Source organism: Xenopus laevis, chromosome 4S (assembly GCF_017654675.1).
Source record: "Xenopus laevis strain J_2021 chromosome 4S, Xenopus_laevis_v10.1, whole genome shotgun sequence".
Taxonomy (NCBI): Eukaryota; Metazoa; Chordata; class Amphibia; order Anura; family Pipidae; genus Xenopus; species Xenopus laevis.
In genome coordinates, this window is record NC_054378.1 from 100,897,217 (window position 1) to 100,913,833 (window position 16,617).

General features: G+C 42.1%; 1 protein-coding gene across 7 annotated transcripts in view; it reads left to right on the top strand.

Annotated features, from left to right (window-relative positions):
• Positions 1-821: 821 nt before the first annotated feature.
• sgsm3.S (small G protein signaling modulator 3 S homeolog) overlaps positions 822-16,617 on the top strand; it is a 51,019-nt gene continuing 35,223 nt past the window's right edge. For 2 of the 7 annotated variants that reach the window (XM_018259259.2, XM_041591110.1), the window contains exons 1-11: positions 6,702-6,886; positions 11,103-11,186; positions 11,678-11,808; positions 12,080-12,165; positions 12,750-12,816; positions 13,054-13,262; positions 13,640-13,747; positions 14,448-14,591; positions 14,676-14,871; positions 15,305-15,450; positions 16,381-16,608. In XM_018259259.2, coding sequence (XP_018114748.1) covers positions 11,802-11,808; positions 12,080-12,165; positions 12,750-12,816; positions 13,054-13,262; positions 13,640-13,747; positions 14,448-14,591; positions 14,676-14,871; positions 15,305-15,450; positions 16,381-16,608 — 1,191 coding nt within the window. In that variant the 5' untranslated portion in view covers positions 6,702-6,886; positions 11,103-11,186; positions 11,678-11,801. 7 annotated transcript variants of the gene reach the window in all.

Here is a 16,617-nt window from a genome sequence, read left to right on the forward strand (position 1 = left end):
CACCCACCAGGAGGACAAACAGGGTTAATAAACAGAAACCAACTCTTGCCTTCCTCTCTACAGACAGGAAAATGCAGCCTGTCCCTGAACTATACTCCCAAGCATCCTGGATTCTGGGATCTCCAATTATTCCTGAACTACAACTCCCAGTATGGCCAGTGTCTAGAGATTTAGAGCCAAGACATCATGTTCAGGAGGACCCAAAAGTTATACAAGTGGGGTGAAACAGGATTCCCATATTTGTCCAGTTTGCAACCCTGTGACTCTTGCTGCACTACAACTCCCAGCATCCCCAGGCCACACCTGGTAGCAAGTTGTAGTTGTACAACTGAGGCACATCTTTGGAATCTTCCCTGACAATAGTACCTGCTATATAATAACATATGTACTTTCTACTCTGATTTAAAGTCTAACCCACCCCCCAGGGGCCCTAAGACAGTGCAAATACCCTTTTCCTAATACCAGTCCTGTCACATTACTCAACCTTCACATCTCAGCTTTCCTTCTTTAGGGTAAGGGCACATGGGCACGCCTGGCAACTAATGGCCTTTTCTTTGGGGCGACAATCTCCCCGAACTGCCTTCTCCCTGCCCTCCTCCGGCTGAAATGAAAATCACTGTTTTCCGAAGTCGCCCGAAGTTGCCTCACAACTAAATCTACCCGAATCTGCCCATGTGCCCTTACCCTAATGATCCCCCCCCCCTCATCCTTATCTTCAGCCAGGGTCCTAGGGAAGATGAATGAGGAGGCAGGGCTGAGGGAGGAGTTATTGTACCAGAGGTGAGGGCTTAAACACGAGGGAGGAAATCATTAAAGCAGGAAAGCTGAGTGACAGGAGGGGGAGACGTGAGCGAGATATGACTGAGGGACTGAGGAGTGAATTCAATAGAGCCTTATTGGAAGGGTGAGAAAAATACCAGGAGAAGCCGCATTCAGTGTGCTAGGAGATCACACGGCACAGACAGACTTTGGCTGAGGATGTCCTAAAATGCTTTCCGTACAGCAGAGCTGGTAAGGATATTGCTTGGGTGGCAGAGAAGTAACAGCTGGGGCTTTGCCCTGAATATAATGATCCATGTCACGACAGGACTCACTATAGGAAGCCATGCCCAGCAATGGGGTTCTGTTCCCTGGCTCTGGGTAAGTATTGCCAATGCAGACATGTCTCCTTGTGTATTCTCCTGCTCTCTGGTACAATCCAAAGGCATCTGTATCATGTGTGTCATCCATTACCAGTTGTTGGCAGTATGGGCCAGCGTACGGCACGAGGCTGTGGTATATGAGAGGCAGGCATGAGGGGCCAGAGCTCGGGAGCACTCTTGTGGGGGTTGCTGCTGCTGAACTGCAACCCTCAACATCCAGTCACACAGGGCTATCCACTCTGTAGCCTTACTACAACTGCTGTTCAACTGCAACGCTCAACATCACTCACACAGGGGTATCCAATCTGTAGCCAGACAGCTGCTGCTAAACCGCAACCCCCAATATCCATTCATATGGAATGGCTGTGCTGCCTGTGCGGGGGTGTGAGGAGACTGTAACAGCTGAAGGGCCACTGGGGACATATCCTTCACTGTATATTTAGCACTTTAAAGGGAAAGGAAACCTCCGCTGTTATTTGTAATGTTTTTGTTATCTACGTTTTTCCCCAGTCTGGTGTTTGCAGAGGGAAAACATAAACGCTGAGCCATCATCTTACTTTCCTTCCTTAGGGTCCCTAGCGCAGACCAAGAAAGCTCCCCTTTACTCAAGTCTCTTGTGTCTGCACCGAGAGACACCACGTCGGCCTGGATGCAGACACACTGAGTGGATTTCATCAGCAAAATGTTCAAGTATGCATGTCATACAGTATGCGTTTTGGTCCTCTCTGTGTGTCTGCTCCTAGGTCAATGCAATGTCTCTGGGCCCAGACACAAGAGACAGTGGATTCATGTGCAGCCATTAAGCACATATTGAGTACAACTGATCCCCCAGCTCAGATCTCTGCACTTCTGAATCCACATTCAGAGCCTTGGTACATTGCATTGTGCTGGCCAGCCTAGCAACCAGAGGGCTCCAGTGCCAGACCCTTAGTATATAAAGTGTTAACAGGGAGCTCAGTTGTGACGTGCAATGCTCAATCTGGTCCTGACGTACCTCTGTGACTCACATCATTATCACAGAAAATCTCCTCGGCCGTGTATGCAGTGTGAATGGCCATCTGCCTTGCTATAGTGTTGTGGCAACCTGGATTAATTGCTGGGCACGGTGGGAGTAGGCTGGCTGTGTTGTACGGACGTACCAAGTGGGAGGCACACAAATATTTATTTGGTTCTATTTGAGGGAAATGAAACGGCTCATTATAGTTTACATGTAAAGGCTCAGGGCAGAATAATGCTGCGTCTGTGTCCTCATTTTTATATAAAGGGGGTATAAACCCAAAATGGCAATTTGTCCTTTATACTAGGGATGCACCGAATCCAGGATTCTGTTCAGGATTCGGCCAGGATTCGGCCTTTTTCAGCAGGATTCGGATTCTTCCGAATCCTAGTGCCTGGCCAAACCGAATCCGAATCCTAATTTGCATATGTAAATTAGGGGCAGGTAGGGAAATCAGGTGACTTTTTGTCACAAAAGCAGATTTTTTTCCACTTTTTCCTTTCCTGGCCCTAATTTGCATATGCAAATTAGGATTCGGTTCGGTATTCGGCCAAATCTTTCACCAAGGATTCGGGGATTCGGCCGAATCCCAAATAGTGGATTCGGTGCATCCCTACTTTATACATAAATTTAAAAATGTCAGTGGCTTTGCAATTCTTTGTACTACAGACCTGCACAGTCCATTTTGTTAGACCCATACCCCTGACCCACAACCCAGACCTGCAACCCACAAATCTCTAGGGATGCACCGAATCCCTTCGCGAAAGTTTCGGCCGGAATATGCAAATTAGGGGTGGGAAGAGGAAAAAAAATGACCTCCTTGTTTTGTGACAAAAAGTCACGCAATTTCCCTGCCTGCCCCTAATTTGCATATGCTAATTAGGATTCAGTTCGGCCGAATCCTGCTGAAAAAGGATGAATCCTAACCAAATCCTGGATTCGGTGCATTCCTACAAATTTCCCCCAATAAACTGCTACCCAACCCGAACGCAAATAGCCCAACTTACCCTCCCACCGGGGGCCCCACAAAACCGGAGACATTTTGACTGAAACCCTTTTCTTAGTTACCCTTATAATTGAGAGAATATTTAGTAGAAAACAACAATGCTATTAAAGGAGTTGTCCACCTTTAAATTAACTTTTAGTATGATGTAGAGAGTGATCTTCTGAGACAATTTGCAATTGGTTTTCATTTTTTATTATTTGCGTTTTTTGAGTTATTTATTTCAGTTTCTCTCCAGTTAGCAATTTCAACAATCTGGTTGCTAGGGTCCTAATTTCACTGGCAACCACGCATTGAAATGAATTATCCACTGGAATATGAATAGGAGAGGCCTGAATAGAAAGATGAGTAATAAAAAGTAGAAATAACAATACATTTGTAGCCTTACAGAGCATTTGTTTTTTGGTTGGGGTCAGTGATCCCCATTTAAAAGCTAGAAACAGTCAGAAGAAAAAGGCAAATAATTCAAAAGTATAAAAAAAGAAAAAGTTAAGGCCAATTGAAAAGTTGCTTAGAATTAACCACTGTATAACATACTAAAAGTTAACTTAACAGTGAACCTCCCCTTTAAATGATAAAATAGTATAGAAACCACATGTTTTTCAATATAAAGGAAAGACAGAGCACTGTAGGTGTTACACCACAGCAAAGGCAGCAGCTTTACAGCTTGGCAAACACCAAAGTATCTGAGCATGTGTTTAATTGTTGCCCTTTACATGGAGAACCACTTAACTCTTCATAGGAATGTTGTTATACAAGTTTTGCGCCTGGTTTAATGGGGTATGAAACTTGTACTGAAGAAGGAAAGTCTCAAGTTCATGAGTGGCAGATGGAGAGATCTATTATTCCTGGGAGCTGACTAGGAGTTGCAGTTTTAAGCCACTTCCCAATATACATTCATTACATATGTTCTGTGGTTTGCAAATAGAACTGCCACTTGCTTTTTCTCTTTCACTTTTTTGCTCAATTTTCTGCCTTTTTAAACAATGTAGCAGAAGCCAGCTGATCAAGTAGTAAACATGTCTGATCTGTGCTATATTGTTTCAAGAATCAGAACCAGCCATTTAGAAAGGAACAGAAAAATACTACAGGTATGGGATCTGTTATCCAGAATGCTCGGGAACTGGGGTTTTCTGGATATAAGATCGTTCCGTAATTTGGATCTTAAGTCTACTAGAAAATCATGTAAACATTAAATAAAAAATATTTTATAAAAAAAAAATAGGCTGGTTTTGCTTCCAATAAGGATTAATTATATCTTAGTTTGGATCAAGTACAAGCTACTGTTTTATTATTACAGAGAAAAAATTTTGGATTGTTAGTATTAGGGCTCTTACTGACGAGCGATTGAAGCTGCGCTCCCCTGCGTTCCGTTTTTCATCGTTCAGCCGCAGGGGAGCGCAGGAATAGACGCATTTAGCTTTTTTCGATGGGGCTGTACTCACACAGGCGCGTGTAAGCGCCGAACACAGGAAAAATGCAGCATGTTGCGTCTCAACCTGCGTTCGTCACCTACACGCGCTTGTGTGAGTACAGCCCCATTGAAAAAAGCTAAATGCATGTATACCTGCGCTCCCCTGCGGCTGAACGATGAAAAACGGAACACAGGGGAGCGCAGCTTCAACCGCTTGTCAGTAAGAGCCCTAAAATGGAGTCTATGGGAGACAGACTTTCCATATTTTGGAGCTTTCTGGATAACAGGTTTCCGGATAACGAATCCCATACCTGTACTTTCATTTGCAGTGACACTTATAAAATGACATTAGGACCCCTGAAACTTTTTTTTTTAAATGCATGCACGTATGAATATGAAAATTGCTTAGAATTCAAGCTGGTTTATTATCACAAATTTGTGTTATTAGGTTTCCATCTTCTTTAGGGCTCTTACACATGAGCGTTTTTGCCTGCGCTCCTCTGCGTTCCGTTTTTCGGCGTTCAGCCGCAGGGGAGCGCAGGAATAGACGCAAGTCATTATTTCAAATGGGGCTGTACTCACTCAGGCGCGTGTAGGCGCCAAACGCAGGAAAAATGCAGCATGTTGCGTCTGAACCTGCGTTCGGCGCCTACACGCGCCTGAGTGAGTACAGCCCCATTTGAAATAATGACTTGCGTCTATTCCTGCGCTCCCCTGCGGCTGAACGCCAAAAAACGGAACGCAGAGGAGCGCAGGCAAAAACGCTCATGTGTAAGAGCCCTTAATATGTTTAGCAGTCAATAACGAGTCATTACTCACAGAAGAGAGATCATGGATTGCCCTGAAAAATCCTTCAGGTTTACTTAGGGCGGCTTCCACTACTAACTGGTTTAACTAGAAAGAGACAGCCTGAGGCATAGCGTGGGGTGGAGAGGGATGTGCCTCCTGCATGGCAGCTGCTGTCCCTTTGCTCAATGTCGCTCCTCTTTTTATTTATTTAAGAGCTAACACTCTATTGAACTAATTCACTCTTAAATTCATTCAACTGTACAATTTTCATGTTTTGTAGTTTTCTGTTATTTAACTTTTTGTTCAGCAGCTCTCCAGTTCAGCATTTCAGCAGCTATATGGTTGCTAGGCTTATTTGCCCTAGCAACCAGGCAGTGTTCTGAAAGAGAACAGGAGGGGGGCTGAACAGATAGCAACAATAACAATGAAAGTGTAGCGGCACAAAGCAATAATTGTTTTGGCTGCCGGGGTCAGTAACTCCCCATTTGAATGCTGAAAAGAGGAAGGCAAATACAGTGAAACCTCGATTTTAAGTCCCCTGATTTTAAGTTTTCCTGCATTTTACATTTTTTATTTGAGGTCCCACCAATTTATAATGCATTTTAATGGATGCATTTCCCTGATTTTAAGTAATGTTTTCCTGGATTTTACATCAAAATTTTGTCCTGATGTGCCTAAAAACTGTTTTATTCCCGCTCTATGAATGTTATTATTTGTGAAATATAGAGGTTTAAAATACTAACCAGATGTATATTTTGCCTGTAAATGGTCAATTCCTATTAGTCTGCCCCTTATACAGTCCTACACCAATCACTTATTGCTTTAGGTTGTGTATGTGACTGACAGAGAGTCATGCACAGGCCCCCCATAGTGTAACATTAACACTGCAATGTTTAACCCTTGTTATTAACACAATCAATATTGTATCTCAAAGTAAAATGGACTCCTGTGCTCATATCCTTTCAGTACTTGAAGAAAAAGTTACTTTAAAACATTTCCCTGATTTGACATTTTCCCAGATTTTGCATCATTTTTCCTGGTCCCCTGAAAAATGTAAAATGGGGGTTCTACTGTAGTTAAAAAAATTATAAAGAAATAAATGAAGGCCAGTTGCAAAGTTACTACAATAGGATATTTTGTAACATATGTCTAAAAGTTAACTTAAAGGGAAAGTCATACCATATAGTGTGAAAGTGAGGGTCTCATTCCCATTCCTTTAAATGAATCCTATCAAACTTACACCAATGAATCTGTCAAAGTGGGGGAACCACCAGAGAGGTTAGGCACACAGAGAGTTAATAAAGTTGGGCTTGAGCATAGTCACCTATATCTTGTTTCTCACACACCTAGAGCATTAGGGAAAGTGTAGCTGTGTGTGTGCAGGGAGAACACAGGAGGGAGGGGAGAGTAAATATTCGGCAGCAGGATGTTCAGCTGAGGGAATTCTTTCCTGTGTTGGGAACAACAGAGGAGCAAAGCGGAGGTGGAGCTGGGGAGCGACAAGTGCTCCACATAGAAGGGGTATCTTCTCTATGGCAGAGGTGAGCCTGTCTTTATTTTCCCATAATGCCCTACCGATGCAGTTGCTTGTATAAGGGTAAACTCCACGGGGGATTTCGTTGCGATCCGAAACGCTGAGCAAAAACACAAGCGTGAAGTTGAATGCAACGGAAATAAGGTAAGCAACAGGAATGTTGGATGGTGTCACAGCGTTTGTCCAATGCGACACGACTGTCGGATGCAGACGCTGCACCTGCATCCGACAGTCGCGTCGGATGAACGCTGCGACTTCATGGGATATTTCCATCTCTTACCTTATTTCCGTTGCATCCGATTTGACGCTTGCGTTTTTGCACAGTGCTTTGGATCGTGGCGAAATCACCCGTGGAGTGCTACCCTAAGGCTTGTGTGTCTCTGCCTGCACTTGTGTGTGTGTGTGTCTCTCTGCTTGCACTTGTGTGTGTCTGTCTCTGCCTGCACTTGTGTGTGTGTTTGTCTCTCTGCCTGCACTTGTGTGTGTCTGTCTCTTTGCACTGACTTTATGTACTATAGCAGCTGCCCCAGGCAGGATCATAATATCAATGTAATGGGAAGTGGGTCTCTTGTACCTTAGCCTGGTGGGTGCTAGGCTACAGGGATGGCATAGCCCTGGGCAATATACATGGCAGAGCAAATTACCTGCACAAACAGGTAATTGTGAGCCACACCTCCCTGCTTCTCTGAGCTGCACACTTGGTTTGTGACACGTCAGTGACTGCACCGCTAGGGCCTGTCACCTGCCTGGGACAACGCAGTCCCTAAAATATACACAGCTCCCTGTCCCTTGCAAGCAACCCGTGCTACTAAGATGCACTGCCTGGCTAGACTCATGAGCAGATATAGTATCTGATGTCACATGCTGTTATGCTGGCACCCACTGTTACACAGGATTTCTGGGGGGAAATGTCCATCGTGGGTTAAAGGAAAAGGATTCAGACATATGAACAGCACTATCCATGGGAATAGTAGGAAGATAGTACAGGTATGGGACCTGTTATACAGAATGCTTGGAACCTGATTTTTTTTCTGGATAAAGAATCTTTCTGTAATTTGGATCTTCATACCTCAAGTCTAATAGAAAATCATGTAAACATTAAATTAATTATATCTTAGTTGGGATCAAGTACAAGGTACTGTTTTATTATTACAGAGAAAAAGGAAATAATTTTTAAAGATTTGGATTATTTGATTATAATGGAGTTTATGGGAGACAGCCTTGCCATAATTCGGAAGTTTCTGGATAACGGGTTTCCGGCTAACGGATCCCATACCTGTAATGGCCCCACCTGTGTTTAAAGGGGTGGTTTACCTTTAATTTAACTTAAAGTATGCTATTGAATGGCTAATTCTTAGCAACATTTTAATTGGCCTTCGTTTTTTTTTTTTCTTTCTTTTTTTGTAGTTTTTAAATAATTTGCTTACTATTCACTCTTTACAGCATTCAAATGGGGGTCACTGACAAAAAAACAAATGCTCTGTAAGGCTACAAATGTGTTATTGCTACTTTGTATTACTCATTTTTCTACTCTGGCCTCTCCTGTTCATTTTCTAGTCTTTAATTCAAATCACTGCATGATTGCTAGGGTAATGTGGACCCTAGCAACCAGATTGCTGAAATTGCAAACTGGAGAGCTGCTAAAAAAACTCAAAAACCATAAATCATACAAGATGAAAACCAACTGCAAATTGTAATTTGTCTCAGAATATCACTCCCTACATCATACTAAAAGTTAATTTAAAGGTGACAAGCCCATTAACTTTATTATATTTGGGAAAATGTGTCCATTATGTTCGGAGTTGCCATGCCCCAGAATAGTCCATAGTAGCATACATATGAAGCTTGTGAATTTTCTGTCTATTTTTTATATTCCGACCCAGAATCAGTCCTGTGTGGCTCTAGCCTAACAGTTGCTCAAAGCAGTATCTATATTGCCCCATTCTGTTTTCTGTCCTGCTGCATCTGACTTTTAAAAGAATGTTGAAATGACAGATTCTACACTGTTTCAGAGTCAGAACCACCAGTGCAGAAAGGGGCGTATGAATACTGTTTTCATTTGAATATGGAAATAACATTGAAACCACTGACATTTTTAAAAATTGTATAATGGGAAGCTGCTTTGAATTGTATTCTGTTTCATTCTGCACATTTTTATTTCTGGGTTTACAGCCCCTTTAATTAAATGGCAGCACATTCTGTCAGGCAGTGGGAGATAACGGGGAGAAGGATAAGCTCCTGGTTCATATCTCCCATACCTCCTCTCCGCTAGCATGTATCCAAGGTGATGGTAGGCCATGAAGAAAAATCAGTTTGGCCCCTTCCCAGCTAACCTTTTAGCATTTAACTGAGCTCACATTTTAACCCGTTCTGTGCCATAATGCAGCCTCAGCACCCTACGCAACAGTACTTGCTTCCAAAGGGTAGCAGCTTGTAAATGGGTTAATAGAGAAGTGCTGAATGTTTGGCATGTACTGCAGGGAGGACCAAAGGGAGACAAAACAACATTATGTGTGGCGGCAATTAGACATTAACTGAGATGCCCAACAACAGTTCTGCACTGGCTAATAAACTCCCTGCAGTAAATAATGTCCCTACTAATGTGACAAAGGACTTGCCTGACTATAAAAAGATATGAGGCCATTTAATGAATGTAGTTCACTAACTGCCTTTGTACTCTGTAGGGGTGCATTATCACTCATTTTACAACTGGCAGGTTTAAATGCTCTGCCTTTAAGCTTTAACTCTAAAAATGGCTATGGAACCAAATCATCTTTATTGCCTGATCTACTGTACGGCGTGTAGGATCCATTATCTGGAAACCTGTTGCAGAAACCCAGCAATGCCATTTCCCATAAAGCCCTATTTAAACAATTCATCTTTTTGATTGGTTGATTTATTCTCTGTAATAATAAGACTGAGCTAATTCATAAGCACTGCCAAATCAGATGTTTTCTTTCTTTGTTCTACCTGCAGCTGACCAGAAAATGCTAATAATTGATTGGTTGCTATGGGTTATTGACCAGTTTTTGCAAATTTGCACAGTGTTTATAAATGACGGTACTTGATGGTAATGAAGCTGTTTAAATCCATGTTGGTGGCAAAACAATCCTATTGGTTTGCTTTTATTTTTAAATGTTATTTTGTAGCCTTAAATTGGCCATACACAATAAGATTCGCTCTTTGCTAAACGAGTGGATCTTAACCTGATATGCCCACCAAAAGCATGAGGCAATATACGGTTAATTCGATCGTTCAGCCCTATTGGCCAAACATTTGGATTACAACAAAGGAAATGGGAACAGACGGGTCGTAGGACCACATTAACTAGCCGATGTAGTCCTCGATCATAGGAGAAAAATCAAACCTGCCAATTGATATCAGGCTAGTGGGGGTCGAGGCCACCTCACCCCTTTAAAACAGAAAACATGTGGAATACACAGCTTGCATGGCTACTTAGCAATGTATTTAGATGCACATAAATCAGTGAGTCCACAGCATTCATCTAAATGAATTGCTAATGAGCCATGCAAGCTGTGTATTCCATATGTGTTCGGTTTTAAAGGGGTGAGGTGGCAACCCTACCCCCCACATGGGCAGATAAACTGCCGATAAACTGACTAAAGAACTGATATCTGCGTTTTTATAGGCCTGTGTATGGCTACCTTTACTCACACCCCATGTATTCATGGCATGCGTCACTTGCTGCCAATCATTTCCACTGTATAGAGAGCTATTTCCAAGTGTTTCCATAAAAAATTAAAAAATAATTATTTTATCAGTGCATTGTATAAGACTCAATATTTCCCATCAACCCTTTTTCTTTCCAGTTTTTCAGCTTCCTTTTATCATTCCAAAACTGGCTGCACCTGTCCTACAGGTGCATTGCAAGTGGTCAGATTAAAGGGCAAGATAGACCCCCACCCAGTACCTGTTAGGGATCATCACACCAGCTACTGGGAGATACTGTTTGCACTGTGTGAGAAAGAGATGTATTTAATTAGCTAATTGCTCTTGATATGCGTGTGTGACTGCAGTTGGTTTGGGTACAGGACTGTGATTAGCAGGGGACAGGCGGATTGGAATCTCATGGCAATTTATGTGACTTGGCTGTTTGTCACCCAATCAAAATGCACCAGAGTCATATTACTGCAATGTGTTGGCTTTCTGTTGGCCTCTGATTTGGGTCAGAAAACAATGACTATATTGTTTTTTCCATGCAGGAATTCTCCTAAGACTGGAAGTCTCCCTTGCAATGTGGCACTCCTACTGCACCTGTTCTACTCCACTGGGCTTGTTGTTTTAAGGTAAAAAAATCAGTCATGGGTTAATATAACTTCTGACTTGTGACCTGGAGCTTTTTTCATTTCTGCCAGCATTAGGCAGTGTAGTCAGTTCCTCACTAAGTATTGTGTAGACAAGTTACAAATCTGGTTTGCCCATACGTGTATGGATTAGGCAGAAAGGGTTATAGTGCACTTCAGCTCATGTATAGGACAGTTGGCAGCCTCACTGCCTCAGTTGCATTATGTATTTGCTGATTATACATATACAGGAGCTCAGTAGCAGCACCTTGCCATTCTTTGGAGAACTTACACAAAGGAAACACAGGGAGGATGTAAGCTTGTACAACAGAGCACATATCAGTGTTGGCTAATCCTAAAACAAACCGATTAAGCAAGAGAAACTGCAACATAAACCTGAGTCCTCTGCCTTAGCATGAATGTATAAGTGCAGTTGCTTTTATTACAAGTACATTTGTTTTCTGTTTGGCTAAATATTGATTATCTTTGCAAAGGCTCTGATGCTAGTTGCAGCCCATATGATCCCAGCCATCCCTGATTTTTGTGTTTTCAACTCCAACTTGAATCCTATTGTCTGACACAGGAGTTCTCAGACCATCTGCACCATTTCACGACACCATGTCTGGTAAGTAAGGGAATTCAAGTGTGAGAGAATGTTCAGATTGGCAACCACAATACTGTATATTTACCTAGATTTAGTTGTCTAGCTTTCGTGAATAGAATGGGGTATGGGAAGAGAATGTGTGTTGAACAGCATGGGCTTTCAGGGTATTGCTTGCAAACTGTATCACAGAGCTGGTAAATATGAAGATAGGGCTGAATCATTAGTACTCTGCAAGCTCTTGCTCTTAATATGTCTGGTTATTAATTATGCTTTTACTTATTCTAATATGTAGGAAGCTACACACCATCACCAGGAGGCCCTTTCTCAGCACTCACTGCCAGTATGTGGCCACAGGACATACTTGCCAAATATACACAGGTAAGCCAGAGAAGTAACTGCAGTTGTGATTAAGTACAAGTTGCTGGATACTTTGGCTGGCAGCAGAGAGGCCAGATAACCCGGGAGATTCCATGCTGTCTTTGTGTCCAACACTGTATATATCAAATAGGCAGGTCTGGACTGGGAGTCAAAATGGGCCCTGGTAGCCCAAGTGGTGACAGTGGCATCTTATAGCAGCCCCTCTGGCATGAACCAAAGTATGCTACATTTTAGTAATAGCAAATGATAGCTAGAATGCTGCTGGAAGGTATGGACTAAGATTTAAAGTAGGTCCTGGAATTTTAATTGCAAAGACCCCAAACAGCCCCGGACATGCCCAATAATTGTGACTGTGGCACCAGAGGGGCTGCTATAAAATGCCACTGTCACCATTTGGGCTACCAGGGCCCATTTGTTTGAGTCTACATATTGCCAGTCCAGCCCCGCTTGTTGGACATCCCTTCTTCTGGCTTGGTAGTATTATCTGTAATCCACCAATTCTATCACTTCTAGCATGTTGTTTCACTGATTGCAACAAATTTATGGTTTATATTTAATGTCTGTATCTTTTTAATCCTCTACAGAAAGAGCAGACCGTGGAGCAGCCGGAGTTTCGCTATGATGAATTTGGATTCCGTGTGGACAAGGAAGGTAAAGATGACGAGGTTCATGTGGTCCAATAGAGTTTTACAGAGCAATCTAATCCATACTTTTGTACAGATTTGGGACTATTCTTCATCTTGATTTTCCCCCACAGTTTTACATATAATTATGAAAGATCACAAATGGATTAATAATTTTGTCGTGTAAAAAGTCGTGGCCCCTTTGTTTCCCTTGAATGCAGAAGCTTTCTTTGTCTCACTTGCACGTCCATGTTTTTCATTGCAGATGGAGCGGAGCCTAATTCTAGTAAGCTTTTGGGTATCCCACTAACAGAGGACCCACAACAAAGGCTGAGATGGCAGGCCCACCTTGAATTCACCCATAACCATGATGTGGGGGACCTAACGTGGGATAAAATTGATGTTACACTCCCTCATTCTGATAAGCTGCGTTCCCTTGTCTTAGCTGGAATCCCCCACAGTATGAGACCTCAGGTACTACAATTATTAGATAAAATGATGCCACTTATAACTGAATTACTTGCTTGGACTTACAAAGCAGTAAGGGAAATCTGTAAGGCACAGAAGTTTACTGAATTAGTATTCTGCATTTTTCATTTTGAATATATATACAGTATATATATTCCGTAACTTTGAGTTCTAGTCCCCTTCTTTACCCCATATTGTCTTATGGGTGCCTCCACTGTGACTCACTTCATCCTTTTTGCTATTCCAAGCAGCTCTTGTACAGTACCCTACATGGCACCCAAAAGTTAAGTGCATGGGGAAAATATGAGCTTTAACTAGGGAGGCAGGAACTTCATCACCCCTCAAAAATGTCTAATGTGTTTATATTAATATATTATGTGCAGCTTTGGATGCGGCTTTCAGGTGCCCTGCAGAAGAAACAGAATTCAGAGATGACTTATAAAGACATTGGGCGCAACAGTTCCAATGATGATACTCTGGCAGCAAAACAGGTACTGTTTAACTGAATACGTTTCTTTTTAAAACATCCTTCTCCAGTCCTCTGTTTAATGCCACAGCCTAATAATTAGTTGGAAAACACTGATTATTTTAAGTTTGCTATACACAGGCCAATATTATCAGATGACTTGCTGTGTATTTGCAGCTTATTGGCCTGTGTAATGGGCAAAACAGTGGCCTCACCAGTTAATGTCTACTTGAGGATCAGCCAATATACTTTGGGCAGCTTTGAAAATCTAAATAGGAAACTATTTTTAATACAATTGTTGGCCCAGGAACCAAATCAGGGAACTTCTGGTGCAAGCAGCCATGTTGGGGCACACACATGCTTATAATGAACGTATTTGCGCATGCCCTAATTCTGACTGACATGGCTGACTCATTCCTGGTGTGAGTGCCCTCGCACTGGGGGGGGGGGCAATTAAAAAAAACAACAAAAAACAAACACTACTGTTACCCCAACTGGAGTGCAAGCTCTATTAGACCGCACCTTTGGTTGGGGGCAATATATTAAGCCAACAAGTGCCCTTTAAGCATTTTGCATGTGTTATGACGAACAGATTCCAAAATCTGCACTGTATTTAGAGCAATTGGACATGATATGCAATCGTTTTGTAAAAGACCTGTGCTATTATCACATGTGCACAATGAAGTTGGCTTGTGGCTAGGATAACATATTTTGTTTTGTGGCAGATTGAGAAGGACTTACTCCGGACAATGCCAAGTAATGCCTGTTTCTCAAACCTACAAAGTGTGGGTGTACCTCGTTTGCGAAGGGTTCTGCGTGGTTTGGCATGGTTATTCCCAGATATTGGTTACTGTCAAGGCACTGGAATGGTTAGTATCACTTTATCCCCCATGTTGTCTAACCAACCTTGTTCTAACTATGTCTAACTGTGTTTCTGATTCCATACCGGATAGGTGGCTGCATGCCTGCTGCTATTTTTAGAGGAAGAGGATGCATTCTGGATGATGGCTGCCATTGTAGAAGACCTGGTGCCAGTCTCATACTTTAACACTACCCTTGTGGGGGTTCAGACAGACCAGAGGGTACTGAGACATCTCATTGTTCAGTATCTCCCACGGCTTGATAAACTGTTACAGGAACATGATATTGGTGAGAGTCCTTAATGTTTGTGTAATATGCAAATTCCTCTGCATTATTGGTAAAAAAAATGATGTGACACGTGTCAGTCATAGTTACATAGTTAAATTGGGTTGAAAAAAGACAAAGTCCATCAAGTTCAACCCCTCCAAATGAAAACCCAGCATCCATACACACACCCCTCCCTACTTTCACATAAATTCTATATTCCCATACCTATACTAACTATAGAGTTTAGTATCACAATAGCCTTTGATATTATGTCTGTCCATATAATCATCCAAGCCATTCTTATAGTCATTAACTGAATCAGCCATCACAACATCACCCGGCAGTGCATTCCACAACCTTACTGTCATGGTCATGGTCATCTGTTGCTAACCAGATTATCTCGCTGGTTTTCACTTTCGTTGCTGGGACCTCATTGTTACTTCTCTCTCTGCAGAGTTGTCCCTCATCACATTACACTGGTTCCTCACTGCATTTGCTAGTGTGGTGCACATAAAGCTGCTGCTACGGATCTGGGATTTCTTCTTTTATCAGGGTTCCCTGGTCCTATTTCAGACTACCCTGGGAATGCTGAAGATGAAGGTGAGATCATAATGAGTGCTTATCCCCTTCGAAGCTTAATTGGCATAGTGGGGGTTTGTTTGCTTTTCAACTGGAGAAGCAGAGCAACATAGAATATTTTTTTTTCTAAACTAGCGCATGGTCATGCTAATAGCTATGATTATTATTTTAGGAGAGGACATTGCATAATAGTATACCTCTTATTATTTAGCGAAATGTTATGTATCCTGAACTAAGCAACCCTATATTCACATTGCCTATTTTTAGCAATATGTGTATGAGATCTGTTATCTTAATGCTCATGTTTTGGGTTTTTCTGCCTCTTCTGGGCACTACTTTAGAAAAAAAATCAGCAGCAATTCCCAGCAGTTTTAGGCTTTAGCAAGTACAGGGATGCAAAATGTATAAGGAAAAAGGTCTGGATGACTTACCTTGTGCCATGGCTTCATTAAAATGAGCTTGGTATCCACTGACATTTTTACTAAGGGAGTTTAATGCAGGGACAGAGGCTACTAGCAGGATTTGAATGATTGGATCTTTGCGTCTATGGCCAGTAAAGTCTCCTGAGCTTTATATTGATACAAATTATTGATAAGGGCTTTGATTTCCCTTTACAGTGCACATTTTTAAAAATATTGTGCTGAGTAACTATAAATATCAACGTAATAGTATCTATTTTGAGCATCCGAAGAATGCAGACTCTTTGTTGGTTCTAATCCAATGCAATGTCAAGTCCTCAGGCAATGTAGGGGCGTTTGCATATGTAAGACTTCTTTGAATCTGCTGTGATACCAGAAATGCATTAGCAGTTACCTGTTTATATCCGGCATGGGGATTCTAAACTAAAATAGAACTATACGTTCTACAGTACATTATAACACAAAGTTTTTATCTGTGACTTACAAAAGAATTATTTCAAATTGACATATGTTTAATGCTTTCTGTTTGCAGGAAGAAGAGCTCATTCAGTCGGAAAACTCCGCTTCCATTTTTAACACATTGTCAGACATTCCGTCCCAAATAGAGGAAGCAGATGTGCTCTTGCGAGAGGCCATGTTGATCTCAGGAACGCTAACCGAAGTCATGATTGAAGCCCAGAGACGCAAGCACCTGGCATACCTGATAGCAGATCAAGGCCAACTGCTTAACTCAACAGCTGCTGTCGCCAACCTTTCTAAAGTAAGCAAC